The following is a 25,372-nucleotide window of genomic DNA, read 5'->3' on the forward strand; positions in this document are numbered from 1 at the left end:
TCTGTTGTTGAGCAGTGTCTTGTGTATAATTTTATATGTGATAAAATTACCAGCCTGTGATGTACTGGAATTTTTCGAAGTTCTTCACTAAAGACCAGTTCTTCCCAATCTATCTATAACTTATGGCTGAATACTCTGTTTCCATTTATCTTTATGATTGACTTGACACCATGTGATAGTTGGAAGGTGCTCGTATTTAACTTATAATGGAGCATTTTTCCAGCTGAACCTTGCACATCTAATCTTCTGGTTTCATGAGTCTTTAAGTTCAGCTAGAGTGGATGGGGATCTGTGAAACAACTTCAAGTTTTGCTGTTTTTTATGTTTTAGAAAAAGTGTAAGTGCAAAATAAGAACAAAGTGTCAAATAATGGCTCTTTGAGACGAGTTATTCACAGTTCCACTCTCACACATATTTACTGGTGACAGTGTCGAGATTTATGTATTTTTTCTTTTTAATCCTCACCTGAGGATATGTTTAGAGAGGGAAAGGGGGAGAGAGAGAGAGAGAGACAGAGACAGAGACATGGATGTGAGAAAGAAACAATTTTTTGGTGTACTGGATGATGCTCCATCCACCTGAGCCACCTGGCCAGGGCCAGATTTATGTTTTAGAAAGAGAACTGGGGACACTATCACAGATGGACTGGATAGGAAGACAGAGACAGACTGTGACTAGGTGTTTCTTGGAATGCTCCAGGTGAGAGATGTTTGTTTGGAGGCACAAGTGTGCAGTAGCAATGGAACTAGAATGAAAGGTTTTTAAAAAATTTCTGAGATATAATTCACAAGTCTCTATTTGAGATGATGTAGCCTTTGGAGTTCAGATTCAGAGTAACTAGATGAATGATGACCCCATTCACCAAGATGGAGAAATAAGATGAAAAGTAATAGTTAGTTTGGAAAAGGGATATTGGGTAGCCTGGGCTTAGGACAGTTTTATTTGTAGGATGAGCAATGTGGTCAAAATATGGGTGGCGTGGCCTTTGGTATTATGACATAATTGATGTTATGGTACGTATGAGGTGCTGTAATATAGTGTGTTCATCCTGTTTTAAGCTCTCAACTTCAGAACTCTTCTGTCGAAATCTCTGCTTAGTCTTTATTTACATCATTCTTATATTTCAAGTATATGAACTTGTGGCAACAGTGTAGCCTTATTTTATATAGTGGGAAATATTTGTGATAAAAAGTAAAACCCAGATGATTTAACAAGAGTGATGTTCTAGTTATCTTTTGCTGAATAACAAATGGCTCCAAACTTAAGGGCATAAAAGAGCCACAAATTTAGACAGGACACAGTGAGATGGTTTGTTGCTCATCTGCAACACCTGGAGCCTCAGCTGGGTATCTTCTTGAACCTGCTTCACTCAATACCTGCCATTGAGGCTGCCTCCCCAGAGCTGGCTGTGCCTGGGACTGTCCATTGGAGTGCCCTGCATGACTTCTCCAGTTAAGAGAGCATGGCACCTCCACCTTCTCAGAGCACAGCAGCTGGGTGCCAAGAGAGAATGTTCTGGAAGGAGAATCCTGAGAGGAGTGTCTGGAGAGTATTTCAAGAAATCCAGGTGTTTGTTGCATGGCCTTTTCTTATAATCTGAGAAGTAGCACTTTCCCCCCACTGAGATTCAAGGGAAAGGGTATTAAGAAATTTGAGGAGTATTTTTTTGAAACCCCCACAGGTGGTAATGACATTTGCATGCTTAGAAATATATTAGCTTTTACAGAAAGAAAAAGACAAATTCAGGCTGTAAGGGGGACAGACAGATCCATTGTTACTAATCATATGATTTTCCTGAAAGTTTGGTACCAGTGTGACAAAAGAGGAGTAATTTTTTCTACTTGTAACCTCTTAAAACAAAAAATACTATATTTTGTCTAGCCATCAACATTTCTATTATCTGAAGTATTTGTCACTCTTTATATAAAAAGGCATATAATGTAAAAAAACAAAAAAACAACAACAAAAAAACCCCAAACAGCTGGTGCTTTTAGTTTTTGAAATCTGTCACAAGCTTTTATAGTAATAATATTCCATTGAATGGACATAGCATAGTTTACTGAATCAGTTCCCTGTTGATGGACATTTGGGTTGCTTGCAGTCTTTCCTGTTATAAATAATACTCCAGTAAATAGCCTTATACATTCATAAGTTCCCATAAGTAGGCTGCATTCTAGTACTTAAAGTAACAAGATGGTATATGCATTCTTTATTTTGATAGCTACTGATATACCCCTTAGGTGAACAGCTTAAAAACCGCAAATGAACCTACCAGTGATGTATGAATACTTGTTTTTCCTTGGCTTTGCTCTCAAATGTTATGTCACCAAATGTTTTTATTTTTCCAATCTGGTAAGTAAAATATAACTTGGCACATTTTTATCTTGCATTTTTCTTAAGTAAGTTTTTCATTTGCTTAAGGATCGTTTTTCTTTCATTTTCTGTGAATGTCTTAATATTATTTGTCCATTTTAAAAATTAGATTGTTGCTCTTTTTCTTATCTACTTCCTAAAAGAATAACAAAGACTCTTTGTTATTCTTGTACCTGTTTTAGGAAAACTTTCTGCGAATGAGGGAGCAGCTGAGGTTAATTGAAAGGAGCAGAAAAGCTAAGATAGTAGAAAATTGGTAAATGTTAAATAAAGTGAAATACCCTAAATCTACTGCTCATTCAGCTACAGATACTGAACTCTATAAATGGTTGGTTTTATTTAAAAAATTTTTAAGATCTAAAAGATTAAGGGAAAAGCCTAACTCACAAAGCAGCATTAACATTCCCACCTATCTTTATTACTTTTTTATTTGGCAAGACTATAACAATTACAAAAAGAAATGCTTGAAAGTTTTTTTATATTATTACCCATTATAATCCTTGAACATCACATTTTGTTTTTATTTTTTTACATTACAATTCTCATTTGTATCTATTAAATAGTATCATAGTTCATTTTCTCAGATACTTTTCATAATTTCTTAATACATTTAATAAACATTTACTCATATAACTTATTTTTAATCTACATTAAAATGTACTATGATGTTTAAGATGTTCCCTAATTTGAAGCACTTAGGTTGTTTTTATATGTTTGGTCTTATAAGTCATTTATCATTTTCTTCTGTTGAATTATTTCCTTAGGATAAATTTCTGACTAGAATCATAAGAATAATGAGTGTGAGCATTTTTGTAGACCTTTATTACCAAATTTAAAAAAACAGTATATCATGGTTTTGTCAATTTTCATGTCTTTAATTGTTCACTACATTTTTTTTAAGGTTTTCATGCATCAGTGTGAATTAACTTTACAGTATTTTGCCTTGTTCTTCAACTGCTGTCTTAGGCAGCTGATCAGTTGGTCAGGAGTTGTGCGCACATTTTGTGGCCTGTTGTTTGTGTGGTTAAATACCCTTGGGTCCTCCTCATGTGAATGTTCATTCTTACTCTGGGACTCGGGTGCTCTGTGCGCTTAGCCTAGCCAACCACTCACTTTTTTTCAGACACCTTCCCTCCCACTGCTGGGCCAGTCTCTGAATCTTCCTTTTTGTGATCTCATTTGATATTTTTATTCATTTATCTTTTAAACAAATCATTTAGTGAGGTGTCTCCATGGCTTCTATTATCATGTTTGTCCTTGTTTATAGATGATCAATTTATGAATGATTAACTTACAGTAAACTAATTAATTTGCTCTCTCTATGAGTCAACTCCTAAACCTTCTTCTCTGCACCTCTATCCCTTCACTATCAAAGAGGTTTCTTTAGTCTGGAATTTCTTTTACCTTTCTCCACATTTTGAATCCATATTAGTTTCCTTTTGCTGGGCAATAAATTGCTCTTATGTTTAGTGGCTTAAAACAACACAAATTTACTGTGTCACAATCTCCTTGCATCAGGAATCTGGGTGCAGGTATCAACTGGATCCCATGCTCAGTGTCTCAGGAGGTTGAAACAAAGGTGTCTGCAGGACTGTGTTCTCAGCTGGAAATCCAGGTCCTCTTCTGAGCTCGCTCAGGCTGTTGGGAGAAATCATTTCCTTATGACTGTGGGAGTGAGGTTCCCATATCCTTGCTGACTGCCAGCACCTTGCTCAGCCCCTTGAGGCCTCCCCCAGGTCCTAGCCACATGGCCTCTTGCTTCACTTCATCAGTTCACTTCTCCTAATCAGCAGGAGAATCTCTCTAGTTGGCTAAGATGGACTCATATAAAGCAATCTAATCACAGGAGTGAAATCCACTCCATTCACAGGTGGCACCTGCACTCTAAGGCAGGGATTTATATAGGACATGTGCATCTGGGTAGGAATTTTGAGGCCATCTCAGCCTACCCAGGGTCCTACTGCTGTTTTAGTGTGCATTTGAAATTGTATTCCTTTCATGAACTCTTGTCGGGAGCTTTTCCAGCGATGTGAATTGCTCTCTCACGTTCTTCATACAGCAATGTATTATCTTCTGTATTACTCTGCCTCGGATAAGTGAAATAACCCGTAGTTTTCATGGCCATCCCATAATCTAAACAAGATACTTTGCCTTTTAAGTGAGTGGTACTAGATATGCATTTCACCTTGGCTTGCTTGCTCTCAATGTATTGTTGGGGCAGCTCTTCTAAGAGTAAGAGTTGTATTTTAATGTCATTGACAGTTCCTGAAGGCCCGACACGCATTTTCTGAATGTCAGCAGTCTACTGTAGCCAGTTTTGAACACATCTGCCTGTCTAGTAAACTGCTTAGGGACTTTGGAACCAGAGCATAGTTATGTTTGAATCAGGGCAAACAAGGATTACAGAAAAGTCATACATCAGAGGAAGGAACCAGGGCTTAAAAGAGCCTACAATTTAATCAGAAATGAAAGTCAATATTAGAGACAGTATGACTCCAAAGTGCCTCAGTGAGGGAAGTAAGGAATGTGGGGAACAGGAGCAATCTAAGATTGGGCATCATCTTGGATGTCCCCACAGCTCCTGCCCAGGGCCTTGCCACTAGTAGGCACTCAGCAGTGTTACTGATTAGTTCCCAGAAGTGGTATATGCCTGTGAACTCTTTATGATTTTTAAAGCAGTGTTTCGTTGTTGTTGTTGTTTCCTGATTTTAGCTGGTGCTCAAGATCGGATTGGTTGGGCCTTTGGCCTGGGGTTGGAAAGACTGGCCATGATCCTCTATGACATCCCTGACATTCGCCTCTTCTGGAGCGAGGACGAGCGCTTCCTGCAGCAGTTCCACGTGTCTGACATCAACCAGAAGGTGACATTTCAGGTAAGGTGACTTGCAAGAATCAAGTAAACAACAGTAAAAATGGCTTTTAAGAATTGAGCGGGCCGTCTACTTGAAAAGACAATTACTGAATTTAAAAAGAATGTGAATTTGAAAAGAGATTTTATATCAAGGTCCGTAAACACCCCACAGGAGTTCATAAGCCTTCAGGAACTGTAAACTTTTAAAGTTTAGTTTTTCTGATACTAATGTACAGACATTGGCTTTCTTATGATTAGTGTTCGTAATTCATCTTCTTCATCTTTTACTGTCACTCTATATCTTTATATTAAAAGTATATCTCTTGCCCTGGCTGCTGTGGCTCAACGGATTGAGCGCCAGCCTGCAAACCAAAGGGTCACAGGTTCAATTCCCAGTCAGACCACATGCCTGGGTTACAGGCCAGGCCCCCAATAGGGGCTGCACGAGAGGCAACCACCCATTGATGTTTCTCTCCCTCTCTTTCTCCCTCCCTTCCCCTCTCTCTAAAAATAAATAAATAAAATCTTTAAAAAAAAGTATGTCTCTTATAAACAACATAGACTTGGGTCTTTTTTATAAACTCAGTTTTGAGTGTTGAATATATCTTACATTTAATGTAATTACATGGGATATTCTTGGGCTTAATTTATTATTATTTTATTTTTTCCCCATTTCCCTCTTTTATTCTTTATTTGGAAATTGCAGTTTTGTTGGACTTTTTTGTTTGTTTGTTTTTATATTCCATTTTAGTACCCTTGTTGCTACTTAGTTTCACCATTTTGTATTATTTTAAGTAGTTATATTATAGTATGCATAATTAATTCATCTTATTTTGCCATGAGCAACTATTACACAGCTTCATGTAACAGTTATCCACCTTACAGTAGTATAATTCTTTTTACTATTCCTGTTTTTTGTATTATGTCATATTTTATTTCTCCATATGTTATAATCCCACAGTATATTGCTCTATTTACTTCATACAGCCAGTTGCCTTTCAAAGAAATTAAAACTATATTGTTTTATATTTCCCTTGATATGTATCCCACACTGATTATTCCTTTCTGCTGATCTTGATTTTTCTCTGTGATTATTTACCTTCAATATGAACAACTTCTTTTAATATTTTTTTGTATTGTAACATGAAATTTTCAGCTTTGGTTTGTCTGGAAATATTTTTGTTTCATCTTTCCTTTTTAGGAATATTTTCCTTGTATATAGGTGTCTAGGTTGCCAGTTTTAATGGGTTTTTTGTTGTTGTTTTCTTTTCAGCTCTTTAGAGATACCATTTCACTGCCTTTCTCCTTTTACTTTGGTTTTCAGCAGTTTGGCCTGTATGGTTTTCTGTCTGTTATCCTGCTTGGGGTTTCACTCTACTGGATTGTCTTTCATCGACCTTTGAAAGTTCTCATCTATTATTTCTTCCAACAATTGTACTCCATTTTTTTTCCCTTTCAGACTGCAACTTTATATATGTCAGACTATATGGAATTACACCACAGAACTCATGCTCAGGGTGTGTTTTGTATTATTGATTTTTCTCTCTGTGCTTTATTTTGGATAGTTTTTATTGATTTATCTCTGTGTTTACTAATCTTTTCTGTTGTGTCCAGGTAATCATTAAACCCCTCCAATGAATTAATCATTTTAGATATTGTACTTATCAGTTCTACAATTTCTACTTGTTTTCCTTTAAGTCTTTTTATTACTCTGATGAGATTCTCCATCTTTTCACCCATTTTCTACATTTTTCTTAAATTATTTAGCATATTCATAAGTTAAAGTCCATGTCTATTAATTCCAACCATTTAGTTATCTGTTATTCTCCTTGTATGCTTTTTTTTCTTCTTATGGGTCACATTTTTCTTGCTTTTCACTTGTCTTACTTTTTAAATTGTGTTTAAAAGAATGCAGAAGCTGAAATAGATAATACTTACCCTCAGAAAGCCTTACCCTTTCTGCTGTCAGACAGCTAAGGGGATTTGGCCAGATCTCTGATTTCTAATCAGGAACTGGATTTTACATCTGATTTACTCAGAATGGTGAGATCTGGCCCTGCAGTAGTTTGGGATCTATGCATGTGAGATTATAAACTCTGCCTTCCACCCAGTTGCTAGCTTCTTCTACACCAGTGCTTGCTAAGCAAAAATATTATGAAGGAGAATTGGCTGGCAGTGAGGGCTAACTGCTTCTCCATTTTCCAGTCTGCCACACCAGCCAATGACTGGCTAATAAAAAATTGGCTCATTTCTCCTTATTCCAGCACAGTTTCTTTACCAAGAGCAGGCTAACTTTTGACTACCCAGGTGCCCGTGGTAGAAGTAGCCATCAATATCTGTTCACCCTAAAAGAGCTCATCTGCCTGGAATTTCATTCATTTAGACTTCTGTCCAGATCTCTTCCGTATCTTTTATGACAGATAAGATTTTTAAACTTATTATTTTTTCATTGTTACAGTGGGGCTGAATTTCTTTTCTTTTTTTCTTTTTTTTGCAACCTTTTGCATCCTAACCAAAAGTTGGGACTCATATCATTATTTTTTTTATTTCATTTTTAATGGCCTTTTTAAAAATTCTCATCTCTCCCACCCCTTCTCCTTTGCCAACCATCAGCTTATTCTACATATCTGTTTCTGTTTCTACTTTGTTTATTCTTTTGTTTTGTCTCTTAGATTTCACATGTAAGTGAAATCATATGGTATCTGTCTTTCTCTGTCTGATTTGTTTCAAAACTGGAACTTCCTGTTATTAACTTAATTTTTTAGTTTCATCTTTAATGAAAGTAAGAAATTCTATTTTCTTGGAACTGACTTTTGATCAGGCAGTTCCACTGCTGGGATTATATCCTAAGAACCCTAAAACACCAATTCAAAAGAACCTCTGCACCCCAATGTTCATAGCAGCACAATGTACGATAACCAAGTATTGGAAGCAATCTAAGTGTCCATCAGTAAATGAGTGGATCAAAAAACTATAGTACATTTACACAATGGAATACTATGCAGCAGAAAGAAAGAAGGATCTCCTACCCTTTGCAGTAGCGTGGATGGAACTGGAAATTATGCTAAGTGAAATGAGCCAGGTGGTGAAAGAAAAATACCATATGATCTCACCTATAAGTGGAACCTAATCAACAAAACAAACAAGCAAGCAAAATATAATCAGAGACACTGAAATTAAGGACAAACTGACAGTAACCAGTGAGGAGGTAGGAAGGAATAATGGGGGAAAAGGAGGAAGGGTCGTCAAGGAACATGTCTAAAGGTCACATGAAGAAAGCCAAAGCGGGGTAGGATTGAGGGTGGGAGGTAGGGATGGCTGGGGTGAGGGAGTGTGGTGGGGGAAAGTGGAGATAACTGTACTTAAACAACAATAAAAGGAAAAAAATTCCATTTTCTTAAAAAAAAAGTAAGATGTTTATTTTTAATCTAATCTAATCTTCTACCTAAATTTGGAATAAATCTCCACCTAAATGATCAACAGTAAAATCTGGCTAAGGATCTAAGTTTTTCTCCTTTAATTTTTCATTTGTTGAGTCATTCATTTACTCACCAAACGTTGATGGAACCCCAACCAGCACTGTACAGAACAGTGTGCCCTACGTTGTGGTGGGCAAGCACAGATGAATAACATGGTTGCTACCCCAAGTTAGTGGCTCAAGTCCAATTTTAATTGTACTCACAACTGTTTTCTCTCTGGACACACAAAGATATCTAGGAATAGACTATGAGAGTTTTGCATTAGAAATTTTTTTCTGCCTTCAGAGTTGAAAATCAGTGTAAACATACCTACACTGTTACATAATTTCCATTATTGCTTTTGTATAATAAACTTAACTTCTGATAGGGCAGTTAGGATTTGACTGCTGAAAAAAGTATGTGTCTGTAAAATTCTTTTTAATTTGTAGATCACAGAGAGCTATTTCCTAGTTATTCACTTATAATTAGTATAATTAGTGTCTATTAATTATATTTTTGGTTAGTTTCCTATTACTGATATAACAAATTACCACAAACCTAGCAGCTTAAAACCACATGTCTATTATTTTACAGTTGTGGAGTTCAGAAATTCAAAATCCATCCAACTGGGCTAAAGTCAAGGTGTCAACAGGACTGGGTCCTTTGGGAGGTGCTAGGGAAGCATCTATTCCCTTGCCTTTGTCAGCTTCTAGGGCTGTCCTCCGTCCTTGCTCATGGCTCTGGATTGCCTTTTTTCTTCTCTTTCCCTTTGTGGTCACATCAGCTTCTCTCTGAATTTTTATCTCCCTTTTACAAGAACCCTTGTCATTACATGAAACCCACCCAGATAATCCAAGATAATCTCCACATCTCAAGATCCTCTCTTAATTACATCTGTGAAATTGTTCTTGAAGGTGAGGTCACATATTCATAGGTTCCAGGGATTAGGACACGGATACCTTTGGGAGACCATAATTCAGCCTATCACATATACCTTCATATATTCCATTTTCCTCATGACAAATTGCTTGCCTTCAGATATGAGAGTAGGTTTTGTTTTTAGGTATAAGTGATACAGATATTATTAAAGTGTTGGCAATTTTTAACTATTTGTGTAGAGTGGTCATGGTTATGTATATGAAGAGAATAAGAGACTCATTTTGTCACTTACTGTTGTCGGCCTGTCTTAAGAAGAACATTTCACATGATTATAATACTATGCAAGACTCTTCCCTAGAGGGGACGTTGGGGGAAAGGTCTGCTGGCAGCTGAGAGCTTGTGGCTTCTCTGGTCACTCTGGGAGCCATTTGGGAGTTGTGTTGTGCAGGGCTGGCAGAAAGCAGAAATTTCTCTTCTCTCTTCTTCAGTCCCTCTCAGATTATGCTTTAGGTCTCTGCTTCTCCAGCATCTTCCTCTGCATAGTCTCCACGGTCTTGTAAATCCGTCCATCTGGCTGTGATGGCACTCTTGTAGGTGCTAACAAGTCTGACTTACATCACCCTGAGACCTCATCTCTGCAATTATTTCCTGAATACCTTGAAAACTGTTGTTTAAGTCTAAGAAGTAGGAAACTCAAGTTATAGTGTGGTTTTAATTCTTGGTTTCTTATGTTACATGTTTTGAGTTAAATGCTTGTTTTTTGTGGCTGTCTTTACCCAACCTTGGATCCGTGCTTGAAATAGTGGATGAGCAAGCTGGTGGCTTTAATCATGCAGACGTTGTCTTGTTCTCTGCAAGAGATCTCTCTGTCCCCACTCCAACTCCTCCTGCTAGGCTCATTCTGGGCCCTTGTGTGTGTGTGTGTGGTGGCAGCATCCCTGAAGTAAAACTCACTGTTACAGTGCATTCAATAGGATACTCAACAATCTCACTTTTGTTCATTCTTTAAGTGTTCTTTACACAATCCTGAATTATGAATTCAATATTTAGTTCTACACAGAGTAATACTTGTTAATTGAAAATTTTTCATTAATTATAAATTTTATTCACATATTTTACTTGAAAGTTATTAATTCCATGTGTGTCTGTAGTTGCTCAAAAAGTCAATCTGCACTTGATGAAGTAATTCAGCAATGCTGGTTGTTAAATTTCTTCTCATTGAAAGAGTTTTAATGGCTCTCTTTTGTGGGCATGAAGTATATTTATTTCTAATCCTGGATAACATCTCAAATACTTATCCCTACAACAAGAATAGGGGAGAATTGGTGGGTGTTGATGTGCAAACTTGTCATAACAAACCCTATTCAAGATCCTGATAATCATAGTTAGTGATTACCACTCATGTAAATCTTACTCTATGTTCAGCATTATTCTAAGGGCTTTCCATGTCTTGATTCAGTCCTCTCAGTAACCCTCTGAGTTTAGGTACTGTTATTCTCTCTGTTTTACAAATGAGGAATTGGTAGCTGAGTGGTCACTCTGTAGCAGCAAAGTGCATTGTTCATTCAGGGACTCAAAGAACCATTTCCTAAAGTTTTATCCTGAGTGTAAAATTTATAGGTTGGTTATTCAGAGCTAAAGGATTTAAATTTTGCTTGCAAATCTGAAGATAAACATATAATTTATAGAAAATAAGGCATTGAGTTTAAATTATCTAATTTATGGACTTCCTGGTAACAAGCTACCTATATTAATGCTTCTCAAACTTTAATATACCGATGAATCACATGAAGATCTTGTTAAAATTCGGATTCTGATTCAGTATGCTCAGTATGGGGCCTGAGATTCTGCATTTCTAACAAACTCCCTGGTGATACTGATGCTGTTGGTCCATGGACCACACTTCAAATCTGCATAATGATGGACAGACTCATATTATGTGTCACAGCTCAGCTACCCCATCTGTCAAATGAGATGATAAAATGAAATAGTCTGACCAGGTCATTAAATTCACTTTCTCCTCTTTTGCACTGTAAATTTCAGTTTAACATAACTATCACCATAAATCTATAATTTATGATACATTTTGCACTAATCTTAGCAGTCTTTTCTTCTTCTTGTCCTAAGTTTTGTTACCATAAATTTCAGAGTTGCAGTACTATTACTCTTTTGATTTTATGAACTGCCTAAGCTCTTCCTTCCTTCTTCCTTTCTTAATTTCTTTTTTGCTCACTCATTCATTCATTCATCCTTTACTATTTGTCAGTGTGAGGGGACTGTGGAAATGAAGTCATTCCATTTAAATGCACATTTTAAACATTATGCCTAAGACACATATGTGTCTGTGTACTTTAGGTAATTTGTGGAAAGAAAGTGTTAATATTTAAATTAGAAATAATAGAACTGGAGATGATGAAAGATAAGACTGAATGCACGCAGAATTTGATAGTCAGTAACTATAAAAAGGTCTTATATCAATGTAGTCATTCGCCCCCTGGGGAAACTGTGGCAGAGTTTGTTCTTGCTCTCCCTATTGTACTCTGCATCAGCAGTGAGTGCTGTGTTATATGAAGACTGGGAGTTTCTTAAGACCAGGGTTGGCCATTTTTCGTTAGTTACGTCTTCTGGCAACCATAGTTCAGTGAACCATACATCTATACATTAATTTGTCTTGTACCTTATAATACTTGCCATTTGTTGAGTACTGTGTCCAAGTTACTTAACTAAGTACTTTGCCTATATTATAGCTTCTGTTTGTCACAATCCAGTGGAATAGGTACTATAAACACAGTTATAGTATGATGAAACTGAGGCTTGCAGGGACTCCAGAGAGCTCCTAATAATGAACTACTAAACTCTGTTGTTGCCTAGACCTTGTACTTTTCTGGAGTCAGTAACATGAAATTGACAACTCCTGACTTCAGGTTGATTCCTTCCAATCTATATTTATCAAGAGGTAATTATAAAATAAAGGAAGGTACAATGATGGAGCTATGTACAGGTGAAAGTAGAGTTTTGCTGATACTGACCAATGCATGTGAAGGTCAAAATTTTCTTAATTAAAATTCTTTTTTGCTAGTTAATTCTTCAAGTCCTTCCATGTTTCTCCAGAATTATATTAGGACTTGAGCCTGTGATTACTTGCTAATCTCCATGGCTTGGAATAGTTCCTAGATCTAGTTTTGCTTACATTATCTGATAGAGACTTAATGCAGGATTATGCAGGGTTTCCACATTCTATTCCCAAATAAATTCAGCTGTGAGAATCCCATTGGCTTCCTTGTGTTGCAAGAAATTAATGCATGTCACATTTTTTCACTATTTCCATGTCTGTTTTCCCATCTCACACAAGAAAGCACTTAAGTATTTTTCTTGTGATGGAAAAGGGATGTTTATCCCAGAAAAAACCTAATAGAAAGAGGAAGAGGAAGAAGTGGGGAAGATGACCAACCATAAAACCTTTGGTATGTGCACTGTAATCTTTGTTGACTGACAAATGAGGAGATGCAATGAGCAAGAGAATGGACAAGTTTGTATTGGGAATCATTATAGTGCTTATATGTAAAGTGTTCATAACAGAGCCTATTACATAGTAAGCATTTCATCCATGTTAACTATTACTCATATTTTTGCCACCACCTCTGCTATTACTATCACTGCCATCACCATAACTACTACAAAACATAAGGTCCTGAGCACAGCAGACACCGTCTTCATGTTTCCTGGTCCTTTGTGCCCACAGTTCCATACTCAGTTTTTGCTAACAATGGAGTTGTATCAACCCCACCTTCTGGTACCAGGGCATTTCATTGACCCCATAGTCTGTTCAGAGACCTGTGGATTGCAGCCCCATGTTCGTATTGGAGCTCCTCTCATCAGGGGCCTGCAGATTTATGACTGCTCTGCATTTCCCTGAAAGCAGTGGTTCTGTGATACATTTACATATTTAGAGAATTGCTACCACAAATTTCTTCTTTGTTTAAGGCACTTTTTAAAAAAAATGAGATCCTCAACATCTACTCTAATAGCTTTCTTGTAGTGTAGACTGGAAAGATTATGTGTTATATGACCTTTATATATACATACATTCAATACCCATATTACATTTTCTTGGCTATTAACCTTATGGAAATGTACAAGAACTTTCTATTTATAGACAATACATTAAACCTTAAATCTTGCCAACATCTATAAAATTTGACAAAATATGTGCAATATATTTTAGGAATCATCTATCTAACTAGAAGAGGTTTTGATATTTTTATCTCTGGAATCAAAGGGATACATTAATACTGCAGAATCATCTAAACCAGATACTAATAGTTGATGGGTTATAAAGTTGAAAGTTACAGTTTTAGTAATCATTTCACAATGTATATGTGTATCAAACCATCATGTTTTACACCATAGATACAATTTTGATTTCTCAATTATACCTCCATAAAGCTGAGGAGGAAAAAAGTTATAGTTTTTAAATGAAATCTTAAGAATAAAGACCAGAAACAAATAGTTTTGAAGGACTTGCCATATGAAAAAAGAACATGTCAATTAAGCAATGATGGGTAGGTCAATGGGTTTTTTCCAGATGTGACTATGGGTAGTATTTCTTACAAGAGAGCAGTAGGGGTGTATTTTGGCTTCAACCAAGAAAGACCAAACTCAGAATGGCTTAAATAAGAACAGAATACCAGGAAACCTTCAATAATGCCAGGGCTCTAAAATTTGAGCATTTTTTTCCTCAGGCTTGAAAGATGGCAGCAGGGGCATCAAGCACCACTCCTACAACAAGGTCAAAAGCAGAAAAGTGCCCTTGTTTCCTTTTTAAACATGGGGAAAGTTTTCCAGAAGTCCTCAGCAGACTTTCCTGGTTCTCATTTTCAAGGTAGTTGAAGTTAGCCTGCTACTTTCTGATACTTATACCGAGCTCTTATCATAAATAAGACTTATGCCTTTGCATTATTTTACCACCAACAATGCCAGATGTATTCATTTAAGCCCTCCTTGTGGCAACTATCTCTTTCTTACTATGGCACTGTTTTTATGAATAGACAGTCATTTATGAAATGGGATAATCTTGACTATTTGAAAAGCTATTCCACCCTGAAATCTTCTACCTTCTGCTGGTTAGTGCTTGAAATCACCCATTAGAGTTTGCTTCCTTTAGTTTAATGCTTTGATCCCTAGTCAAATGTAAAATACTCCTTTTGCCTAGAACCGGCTCTGCCTACTTTCTCAGGACAGATGGATGGGATTCATGGATAGTAGTATGTGGCTATGGGGCATTATTTTCTCTGTTTGAAAGTGAGTATAGAAATCAGGGTCATCATGGCACATCCACCTAAGTTAACTACATTGGCCTAAAAGAAAAGGGCTGAAATACTAACCTCAAGGTTGCTCACCCTGGGAATGAGATCCTCAAAGTTCTCAAATAACAAGTGTTGATTAAGAGCCAATGCAAATGGAAAATCCAAGGTTTGTTTATATTCATGTTCTAGGAACCAAATTAAATAAAATAATTTACCTTACTGAATTCTTAGTCAACACAGGTAAGCGTAGTTGTTCTGTGTCTTTAATGGACCTCATCCTGGACAACAGGAAAAACAAATCTCTTCACTGTTTCAATTACAAGTGTGCACTGCTCCTTTACGCAAAGGATAAGAGAAGAATTTGGGTTCATCTGAAATGTTAGGACTTAAAAGTTGGCCTGTGTTTAGGCAGAGAAATGACAATTGCTTTGGGATGACATCATTACACAGCTTTTCCAATGATACATTTATGTTTCCATTTTGTATGTGTAATCTTGTGATCTTGAAAATGAAGAATGGGTAAAGTAAGCAGTAATTTATGTAGTGGGTAGCTTAATTATTCTTTCTGTCATTTGGCGAGTAATGAATCAAATGTTTTCTTTCAATAAGAGGGAAGAATGTATTTTCTAAAGAGCCTCCCTGTGAGATTTATAAATTACTATTATCGACTATAATTCACTACCAAGAATAAGTGAATCATGAAAAGATGACCCTCATAGAGTCCATTTGGCAGAGTTTGAACTACATGTTAATTGGTGTTTGCATACCATATAGCTTTTTTATATTTATTTTTATTCATTTTTAAAATGATGAAATATTCTAAACATACATGCATATATTCCTTGACTTAATTTGTTAATAAATAGGACTGTGTGCCCTCCAGCCAACTGTCTACCTCTACAAATATTGTAGGATTTTACCACAGATTCTTTTCAGGACTGAAAACATTAGAAATGCAGTTGACAGCCCTGGCTGGTGTGGCTGAGTGGATTGAGTGCCAGCCTGTGAACCAAAGGGTCACTGGTTTGATTCCCAGTCAGGGCACATGCCTGGGTTGTGGGCCAGGTCCCCAGTTAGGGGTGTACAACAGGCAACCACATGTTAATGTTTCTCTCCCTCTCTTTCTCCCTCCCTTCCCCTCTCTCTAAAAATAAATAAATAAAATCTAAAAAAAAATACATAGTTTAAAAAAAAAAAAGAAATGCAGTTGACAAACCTATGCCTCCCTGATAACATTCTCCTTCCTGCTTTACTCCCCAGAGGTGACAACTGACTTCAAGTTGATGTTTACCATTGTAATGCTATTTGCATATATCCAAAAACAATTTGTAGGATTGTTTCAAAGTATATATTAAATAGCCAAAATAGTTTTAAAAAATAGAAATTTAGAGCAATTATATGAGAAATTTAATGAGCAGATTCTAAAATTTACATGGTAATACAGAGGTCCAGGAATAGGCAAATAACTAAGTTGAAAGATTTGCTTCATCTGATGTCTTTTTAAAAGTTACAATAACTGTGAGAGTGTAGAACTGATGCAAGATAGACATTTAGGCCCATAGATGCAATAAGAACCCAGAAACACACCTCTATGTTATGCTAGACTTATGATAACACCTGCACTAGGGAACAGAGAGGCAGGAGGAAAGCCTTTTGTGCAAATGGCAGAGGGATAATTGAGTATCCATATGGAAACAATGAAATGACCCCGTATTTGTAATTATTCAACAGTGAATTCCAGGATGTTTGTAGATCTAAATGCAAAAGGCAATTTATACTAACTTCGAAAAACCTATTTTACCATGAGTGATTCTTTGATTCTTATTGGAGTAAATCTAATTGGGGAGATTGAACTAAATGAACTATGGTAATGTAAAATTAAAACCTAATTAAATGTCTGATCTTGAAAGTTTTGAAATTAGTATTTATTTAAAGTGATTGCTATAAGTTCTTTGGTAAAGCCTTTTATAAAAATTAGGGATGTTTACTTCTTTGCTAAGTTTGCAAAGAGTTTTTATTATAAATGATTTAAAATTTTTTATGCCCTTCCATATATTTTGAGGTGATCTCATTATTTTTTGGCTTTATTCTGTTAATGAAGTGACATATAGTGATTGTTTTTGGCATAAACATAACTTGGTTTAACATATGGTATCTTTTTAATATATTTCTAGAATTGATTTGCAGATATGTAGGATTTCTGAATCTGTGTTCAGAGGTGAGATAGGTCTGTAACTCTCTGGTGTCTTATGGTCCTTCTTACCAGCTTTTGATATTAAGATTATGCTATCCTAATAAAACTAAGTTTGGAAGTATTTCCTTTTTCTTTCATATATATTTTTCAGTACGTTGATTGACTTTAGAGAGACAAGAGGGGAGAGAGAAAGAGAGAAACATCGATGTGAGAAACATTGATTGGTTGCCTCCCATATGCTCCCCGCCTGGTAATTCTACCCATGACATAGGTATGTGCCTTGACCAGGAATTGAACCTGAAACCTTTTGGTGTACGGGACCATGCTCCAACCAACTGAGCCACAATGGCCGGGGCCAGTATTTCCTTCTTCTATTTTCTGCAAGAATATTTTAAAGATTGAATTTTTTTTCATTTTTTCTTGACTTTTTGATCAAATCTACCAGTGAAGCCTTGTGGCCCTGGAGTTTTCTTTGTGGGAAATTTTAAACCACAGATTAAATTTTTTCCTAATTATTAAGCTGTACATATTTTGTTTTTGTTTTGTGTCAGTATTAATAAATTGTATTTTTGCCAGGAATTTATCCATTTCATCTAACTTTCTAATGTATTGGCATGAAGTTATTTGTAATATTCTCTTATTATGCTGACATTTAAAAAAAACTTTTTAAATTAGTTAATAGTTAAGCACATTTACTAACATTTTATCAGATTTTGTTTTCATCTTTTTTTATACTAAGCTTTTTTTTTTAGAGTTTGCTTTTTTTCTTAATGAAATACATCCTTTGAATATTTTTTATGTGAGGGATTATAAGTGGTAAACTCTTTTGTTTTTTACGTATCTGAAAATGTGTTTATGTTGCCCTCATTCTTGAATGATAATTTAGTGGGGTATAAAATTCTAGAAGGGCAGTCATTCTCCCAAAGCACTTTAAATATACTACTTCTGATCTTTGTTCTTGAGAAGTCTGATGTTAACAGAATTATTTCTTTGCAGGTAATGATGCCTTTCTCTTCTTTATGTCTTTCTTTTTACATTTGAATCCCTCCAATTTTACTATGATGCATCCTGGCATAAATTTATCTTTATCACAGTACTGTAGAAAAGTCTGCCTTATTAGCTCTCTTTGAATAGTGGTTGTCCTCTATTCTGTGCACCACCTTTTTTCTGGTCCACTCTTGTGTACTAGAGCTTCTTAGTTGTCAGCCATGTATCTTAACTCTTCTTTGCCCTCCTGTGCTAGTCAGTTTCTCAGTACTTTCTACCAACTTAATAGTTTTATTCGAGTTTTTTTTAACTTTATAACTATTACTTCTTTTTTCTAAGACCACTGTTTATTTTATTTTCTTCTCTACCTTCTTTTTTCATTTCTGCCTGATTTTGTTTCCTAATTCCTTGATTTTTAAAATGGTTATTAGTTCTTTGTTTAGCAATTTGAGTATCTTTATTATGTTACTTTAACGTGTTTAGCTATTCTGTAATATTAAAACTTTTTCTAAAGTGTCTTTTGGTCCTTGATGTAGTTGGTTATGTTTCTGTGTATTATGATTTTTCAGTGTTTCAAAAATCTAGTTTTCTAAGCTCATTTTGAGCATGTGCTCATTTTTCTCCATTTTTAAAATCATAAATACCCTTCCTGGTCTACTGGCCTTGTATGGCCTCCACTTGGCCGCAGGGTGCCCAGTTGACAACTAGTTTTTTTTTGGCGTTTTAGAGTGCCTAACTCCTGATTTTTATAGTCGCCAACATAGTGGGAATTTGGTTCAAGAGACTCTATCTATTGCTTTTTTTTTTTCCATTAGCCTTTTTTTTTCCTGTAAAGGAAGAAGTGATTCAAAGCATGAACTCATAGCCACATCATGAGAGAAAGTTAAAATGAGACCATGAGGCAATAATTTCCTGAACAGTTAAGTTTTTAGATGAGTCCTTGTTCACCAGAAGCCAAATTATATGCCATCTGTCTGTGTTACAGTCAGCCTTTTCTCTGCCCTGACATTTATCGGCACGGCCCATTTCCGCAGGTGTACCCAGACTTCTGAACTGTTAGTAACTCCACCCTTCTCCCACATGACCAAAGCATACTTTTATGCAAATGAATTAACTTGATATTATTAAAGTGATGACCTTGACTCCACTCTGATTTGAATGTACATAGAAATATATAAACATATATTATATGTATCATATAATATTATATAATATATAAGCTGTAATATATTATATATAAGTGATTATAATATATACAAGTATGTATATATATTTTAAATTTTAAAATACATAGAACATAAAATTTACCATTGAATCACTTTAAAGTGTACGGTTTGGTAGTAGTAAGAACATTCACATTATTGTACAACTATCACCACCATTTATCTCCAGAACTTTTTCATTATCCCAAGCTGAAACTCGTTACCCCTTATTCCACAGCCCCTGGCAAGCACCACCTCACTCTTTTTCTCTATGAATTTGATTACTGTAGGTATCATAATTATGTCTTTTTGTGACATATTTTTGTTTATCCATTCATCTGTCGGTAGATACTTGGGATCCTTCCACATTTTGGCCTTTGTGAATAATTCTGCTGTGAACATCAGTGTGTAAATATCTCTCAAGACCCTGCTTCCAGTCCTTTTGGGTGTATACCCGGAAAGTAGAATTGCTGGATTGTATAGTAAATTTAATTTAAACTTTTTGATGAACCATCATACTGTTTCCCATAGTAGCTGCACCATTTTAAATTCCCACCAACAATGTACACATTCTTCTCAAAAGTTTTTATTTTCTGCTTTTTTTCTTAATAGTAGCCAACCCTGTGGGTATGAAGATATATCTTATGGTGATTTTGATTTGTATTTCTCTGATGGCTAGTGATATTGAGAATATTTTCATGTGTTTATTAGCCATTTGTATATTTTCCTTGGACAAATGTCTATGCAAGTACTTTGCTCATTTTTTAATAAGATTGCTTGAGATTTTTTAAATATATTTTCAAAAGTAAATTATTTGCAAATTTAACTTGTGGTGTTAGCAACAAATTTCTGACAATATGGATCACAATTGTCAAGCATCATGTTTCAAAACTCTTTGTATAATACATTTAGGCCATTACTGGCTACAAGGTCATTGGTATTATTTGCATGCACCTTTTTTTTTCTCTATTTTTTTTTATCTCTCTGTTAATTTTCTAGATACACACCTATTTTTTTTTTTAGTATAGCCTAGTGCTATAGGCTATATACACTTTAGGTCTTATATGTTAAGGTTCCTGAAGTTCAGATAGTAGAGGAAAAAGAGTTGCTTCTTGCAGTCTTTGCAAATTATTAATATAATCAGTTTACATACCAGTCATATCAGCCCCCAACATCATTTGTGAGTATGCATTGGGAAAGAATTGAGCTGTGATTTAGAAGCCTTAGGCCTTAGAACTATTAATTAGTCATAGCTATTTTGCCTTGGGCCACTTAACCGATCGATTATATCACTAAATTTCTGCACTGGTCAAGTAAGTCTAGTTGGATTTTCTCCAGAGTCATTTAATAGTCATTTCATGTTATGCAAGTGAGTAAGATTTTTAAATCTTCTCTACTGTACACCTCAGATGAAATTACTACTTCTGATACTCATTTTGACCTAATTTTGCCAGTGTTTTTGTTTTTTAGTTGCTTATGAAGAGAGATTATATCTGTTCCTGGGCCTTTCTCCCTCAGAAAAGTCCTGCCAAGTGGCAGAAATACCTCAAAACTGATTTTGAATTCTATGATCAAGAGGAACAAAAAGAAGGTGGTAACATGAATGGCATTAGTAAAAGAGACCCAAATCTTTATCTTTTAAGATAATTTCCTTTAGAACTGCAGTTTATTAAGGAGCCTCAGGAGCAATTCTTCATCAGTGTGGCCCTTCCTTACAGATCCCTTCTGCGGGTATAAAAACAAGGATAGCGCTTCATCCTGGGCGTTTGCACTGGCTGCTGTCCCTGCAGTGGCATAGCTGGTGGTCTATAAGGACTGGATATTGAAGAATTCCTTTTAGTTGGCTTATGATTGATTGTGCTAACAGTGAAGGATATAAGCCTCCCTACTTCTGTCTCCTGTCTGTCTGTGTCCTTCTGTGTCTCTGTCTCTCTTACTGTCTTTTTCTATGTGACATTTTTTCATAGTCTATCTCTGTCACTCTTAATATGTTCTTCGGATCCAAGTTGGGTGTCAACATAGCAGGGAGGAAATGGTCCTGGGCTGCATGAAATCCACAAGGGAGCTTTTCACCTGATGTGCATTCAGACCATAGATGATGTGTATGACACGTGACAGGATTTATCCCAAACACAAGAACATTATCAGTTATTTTTTCAGAAAACTTTGATCATCTGGTCTTGTGCCCAACACTGTGCCTGACATTGGGGATGCAGACTGAGAATAGTTCCTTGCCCACAGATAGCTCATACCCTGGTGGAGGCAACATAATATGGATAAGTGCTTTGATAAAGGTGACCCATGGAAGTCTGTACTGCGTGGGAGACAGGCCAATAAAGGGGGGAAAGGGAATCAAGGACACAGGCTTGGAGACATGACCCTGCCATATCTCTGGTTTTGATTTTAGGGTATGTATAGGGGGATGTTCTGAGATGGAGGGGCAAATGTGGACAAGAGGAAATTGTAGAATATGAAGGCTAGAGTTTGGATATTACCTGGAAGGCAGTTAGCAACACAACAAATGTCATCCGATTTCCGTTTTAGACAGGTAATATGAAAAGGTGGGTTGGGGCCACGAGGCTAGGGGTCCACTCTAGGCCTGGCATAGTCTCTGGGGAAGAAAGCAGAGCAAGCAAAACTAAAAGGTAGGGTCTGGGATCAAGACATTTTAGATGAAAAATTGAAAGGTCTTGGAGCCTGGTGTTAGCAGAAGTACAGTGACCATATAGTTTACCATCGAAGTTGAGTGTGGCTCCCTCTGAGGGTTAAAGGGGGTTCTGTTAATAGTGTGCTGCTGCTACACATGCAGACCTGGGCAGACCGGATATTTAAACACTTCAGGTAAAGATAAGTGAGGAGGATAGTAGTTCCCAGGTTTCTGGCTTTCAGGGCTACATGAATGGGAAACAATAAAAAAACAGATTTGAAGAATTTTCATGAGTGGAAATATTTAAACTTCAGTTTGTCCATATGACCTTTGCACACTCTACTTTTTGTTGCTGTCTTTGCCATCATGTTATTTTATTTTAGTTGGCATAGGCAAGTCCTCAGTTGAGCGTGTGGTTGCAGGTGGTGCAGTGCCTAAGTGACATCTCAGGCCAAGGCAGAAATTGGAATTTGGAACAGGGGTGTTTCTTGTGGAGGACAAGTCAAAGCTGAGTTCTGAGAGGGTGACCCAGGGCAGGTTAAGTCTGGGATGTATATATCATTGCCAAGTGAGGTGTAGTGGTGAGTGGGGACCAGTGTTGGTATTGGGGAATTACTGTAAAAAGGACAGAGTGCAACAGCCAACAAATAAGATACAGGTGAAGCTTCCTGCAGCCAAGAGGACTACATGAACGGAAATGGGTGGGGGGCTATAAAAGAGGTGCTTCAGAGTCAGACATACAGTCTGTGGTGCCTGCTCAGCTCGATGGAGGCACTAGCCCATATGCCTCCTTGGAGATGTTACAGACTCTTGAACCTTGCTTAAGGACTGTTACATAAATACCAATCATCACTGAAGGCTAATGTCAAATTATTGAGAGAGAAAGAGATCACAAGTTATTTTAAGCTTTTGGAGATCTCTTCTTCTGGAATGATTCTGTAAGTTAGAAAATACTTCTTTTTCAGATCAAAGACTAAAATGAAAGGAAAAAATTAGAATCAAATATTCTAGTAAATATTATTCACATTTGGAATATTTGGAAAATCTTCCTAATGTGTTTATTTTGTTGGAAATGTAAGGACATGAGCAAAGAGGATGGTATTGAAAGTTGGCTTGCATTATTGTTTAAAACTATGACAATCCTGAGTATTATGGTATGCCCTCTGTATTCTAGTGGAATGATGAAAGGCATAAAATCTTTTTTCACTTTTATGGACTTCAGTTTGCATTGTTAGCATTTATTACCATAACTTTGCATCTTCTAAAGGTAATTCAGTTGCCCTCTTCCCAGATACTACAGATTTCTAGTTTTATATGGTTTTTTCCTTCTCAGAGTTTCCCAATTATCACCTTGTTAGCTACACGCCTGCTGCACAGAAAATTGTATTGTGCCATTTAACCTTTTTAAAAGAAAAAAAGGGAATGGAAAGCATACTTTGTTAATGGGCTAATTCAGCCTCCAAGGAAGTCTCTGGGTGTGGAGCCTCCGCGTAATTGCAGAAGGGGAGAATCTGATGATTTAATAGATTCTAGAATTGGAACAAGAAGGGTTATTGACAGGTCCCCAGAATCTGGGAGGGCAGCTGCCCTGTCACTGCAGCGTGCACTTCCAGTTTCAACAGAGATCAAGCCTAATGAATAAACTATTTTCCATGTGTTTCTCCATGTATTCTTATGAAAGAGGCACCTCCATTACCATGCCTCTCCAAAATAATTCTCATTAATCATCTCATCCTGTGATCACCTTTATTTCCTAATATAGAAGAAATAAGTGGGTTCACTGGCTGTTTCATTTTCAGATTTCTCATGAAGACATGGTAACTTTACACTTAAGTGGATATTTATTTCTTTTACTTACTTTCACATACCACATCTATTAAAGGCAAATACGCAATCATTAGGATGTAAATTGAAGTTGGGCTGAACAAATGAGGTAGAGCCTCACACAGTATTTATTGACTAATTAGTTTCATTATCATCAGAGGAGAGCCTACAGGAATGTATGAAGCTCTGGGTGGTAAGTCTGCATTAATATAAACACCTGTCAATTTTATTTTGGTCTGACTTAATTCATGCCTTTTTTGTGACATAGGGATGTAATACCTTCATTAAAAAGTGATTTAGATCTTTACATAGCTTAAAGAATGGTAGATAATTTAATGGAAAAGATTCTTAATCATATACAAAAGCAATTCTCACAGTAGTGCTTAAAGAATCCTGCCCTTTAAAGCAACAGAAGTTAAAGACACCATGAGACCTTGATTAAGATTCCCCAAGTTTGGCATTTTCAGAGACACTTGGAATCAGGAGCCCTCAGGCTGTAACAGTCTCTTCCCACCCCTCTTGCCATCATCTGATCACCTTCCTACATTACCTCGTGGCTCTGACCCCTGGCTGGGTTTTTCTCTCTATCATCCTAGGAGCAATGCCCAGGTACCACAGTTACTTGGTCTTCTATAAATTAGACGAAAAGCATTTTCACCTGACTTCACACATTTATTTCACAGGTGCACTTGGATCATCCAACTACTGTTCTTTTGCCGCAAGTCCCCTCTCATAGCACAGTCCTCTGTTCTGCCCCTCTGACTCCCACATTTCCATCAAGCCCTCTCTCTGGCCTCCTCTTCATCTCTTGCCAGTCTGCGAGTCTGCCTGCACCGCCAGACCTCACTTCTTGCTCCATCGAGTCCTGACCAAGCCCATGGTTAATGACTTACCCTCTTCTTTCACCAGCACCCGCAGTTCTCTCTCTTTTATTTCTGCCAGCTTACCTACTCAAGCCTTTTTCCTGTGTTGATCACCAAATTTCCTTTTTTCCTGTTGGCACATATTTCCATCTTGAACATGCCTACCAGGACAGCAGGGCTGGTAGACTCCTCTTCAAATGCATGATTTCTCATTGGGACTTCTAGATTTGTGCCACAGACTCCCTGATCTCCAACCTTGAACAAATAACCTCATTTTGTCACTGGGAAGAACTAAGGCCACCTATCATGAAATCCCTTATCTTCCTTCTTCTCCACATCTGACTTTTTTTTGCAATACTTCTCTGTCTGTCCTAGTTCTGTCCAGTCAGAATCTTTGCGGATGGGATCTAGAAATCTGCTTCTTAATATGCTCCCAGTGATGCTTAGGTGGCTTAACATGTAAGAACCTCTAACAACCACTGTCATAATAACAACCTAACTGGTTCCAGTGACTCTGGGTCCTTCCCATTTCCAGTCATTATCCTCATATCATGATCTTACTATCTTGTTTTAACATTTGTAATAGTTCTGTGGTGCATAAAGAATGGATCTTGAACTCCTTAGCATGATATCCAAGTTTTTTGTTCACTAATTGTCCATTCCTAGCCTGTGTTCTGCCCTTGCCTCACTCATGCCTTCTTTCTGACAGTCACATAGGACTTCTGCTCTCAGAATTTAATTATTTATTGGTTCATAGATTTCATAACATTTTGCTCAGTCTCTTGTGG

At 36.7% G+C, this 25,372-nt stretch overlaps 1 protein-coding gene across 25 annotated transcripts in view; it reads left to right on the forward strand.

Annotated features, from left to right (window-relative positions):
- The window catches only part of FARS2 (phenylalanyl-tRNA synthetase 2, mitochondrial), a 537,315-nt gene that overhangs the window by 315,248 nt on the left and 196,695 nt on the right, over positions 1–25,372 (forward strand). For all 25 annotated transcript variants that reach the window (XM_053920339.2, XM_053920330.2, XM_053920340.2 and 22 more), the window contains one exon: positions 5,086–5,246. In XM_053920339.2, the coding sequence (XP_053776314.1) occupies positions 5,086–5,246 (161 nt within the window). The remainder of the gene's footprint in view (positions 1–5,085; positions 5,247–25,372) is intronic.

This window comes from Desmodus rotundus, chromosome 3 (assembly GCF_022682495.2).
Source record: "Desmodus rotundus isolate HL8 chromosome 3, HLdesRot8A.1, whole genome shotgun sequence".
Lineage (NCBI taxonomy): Eukaryota > Metazoa > Chordata > Mammalia > Chiroptera > Phyllostomidae > Desmodus > Desmodus rotundus.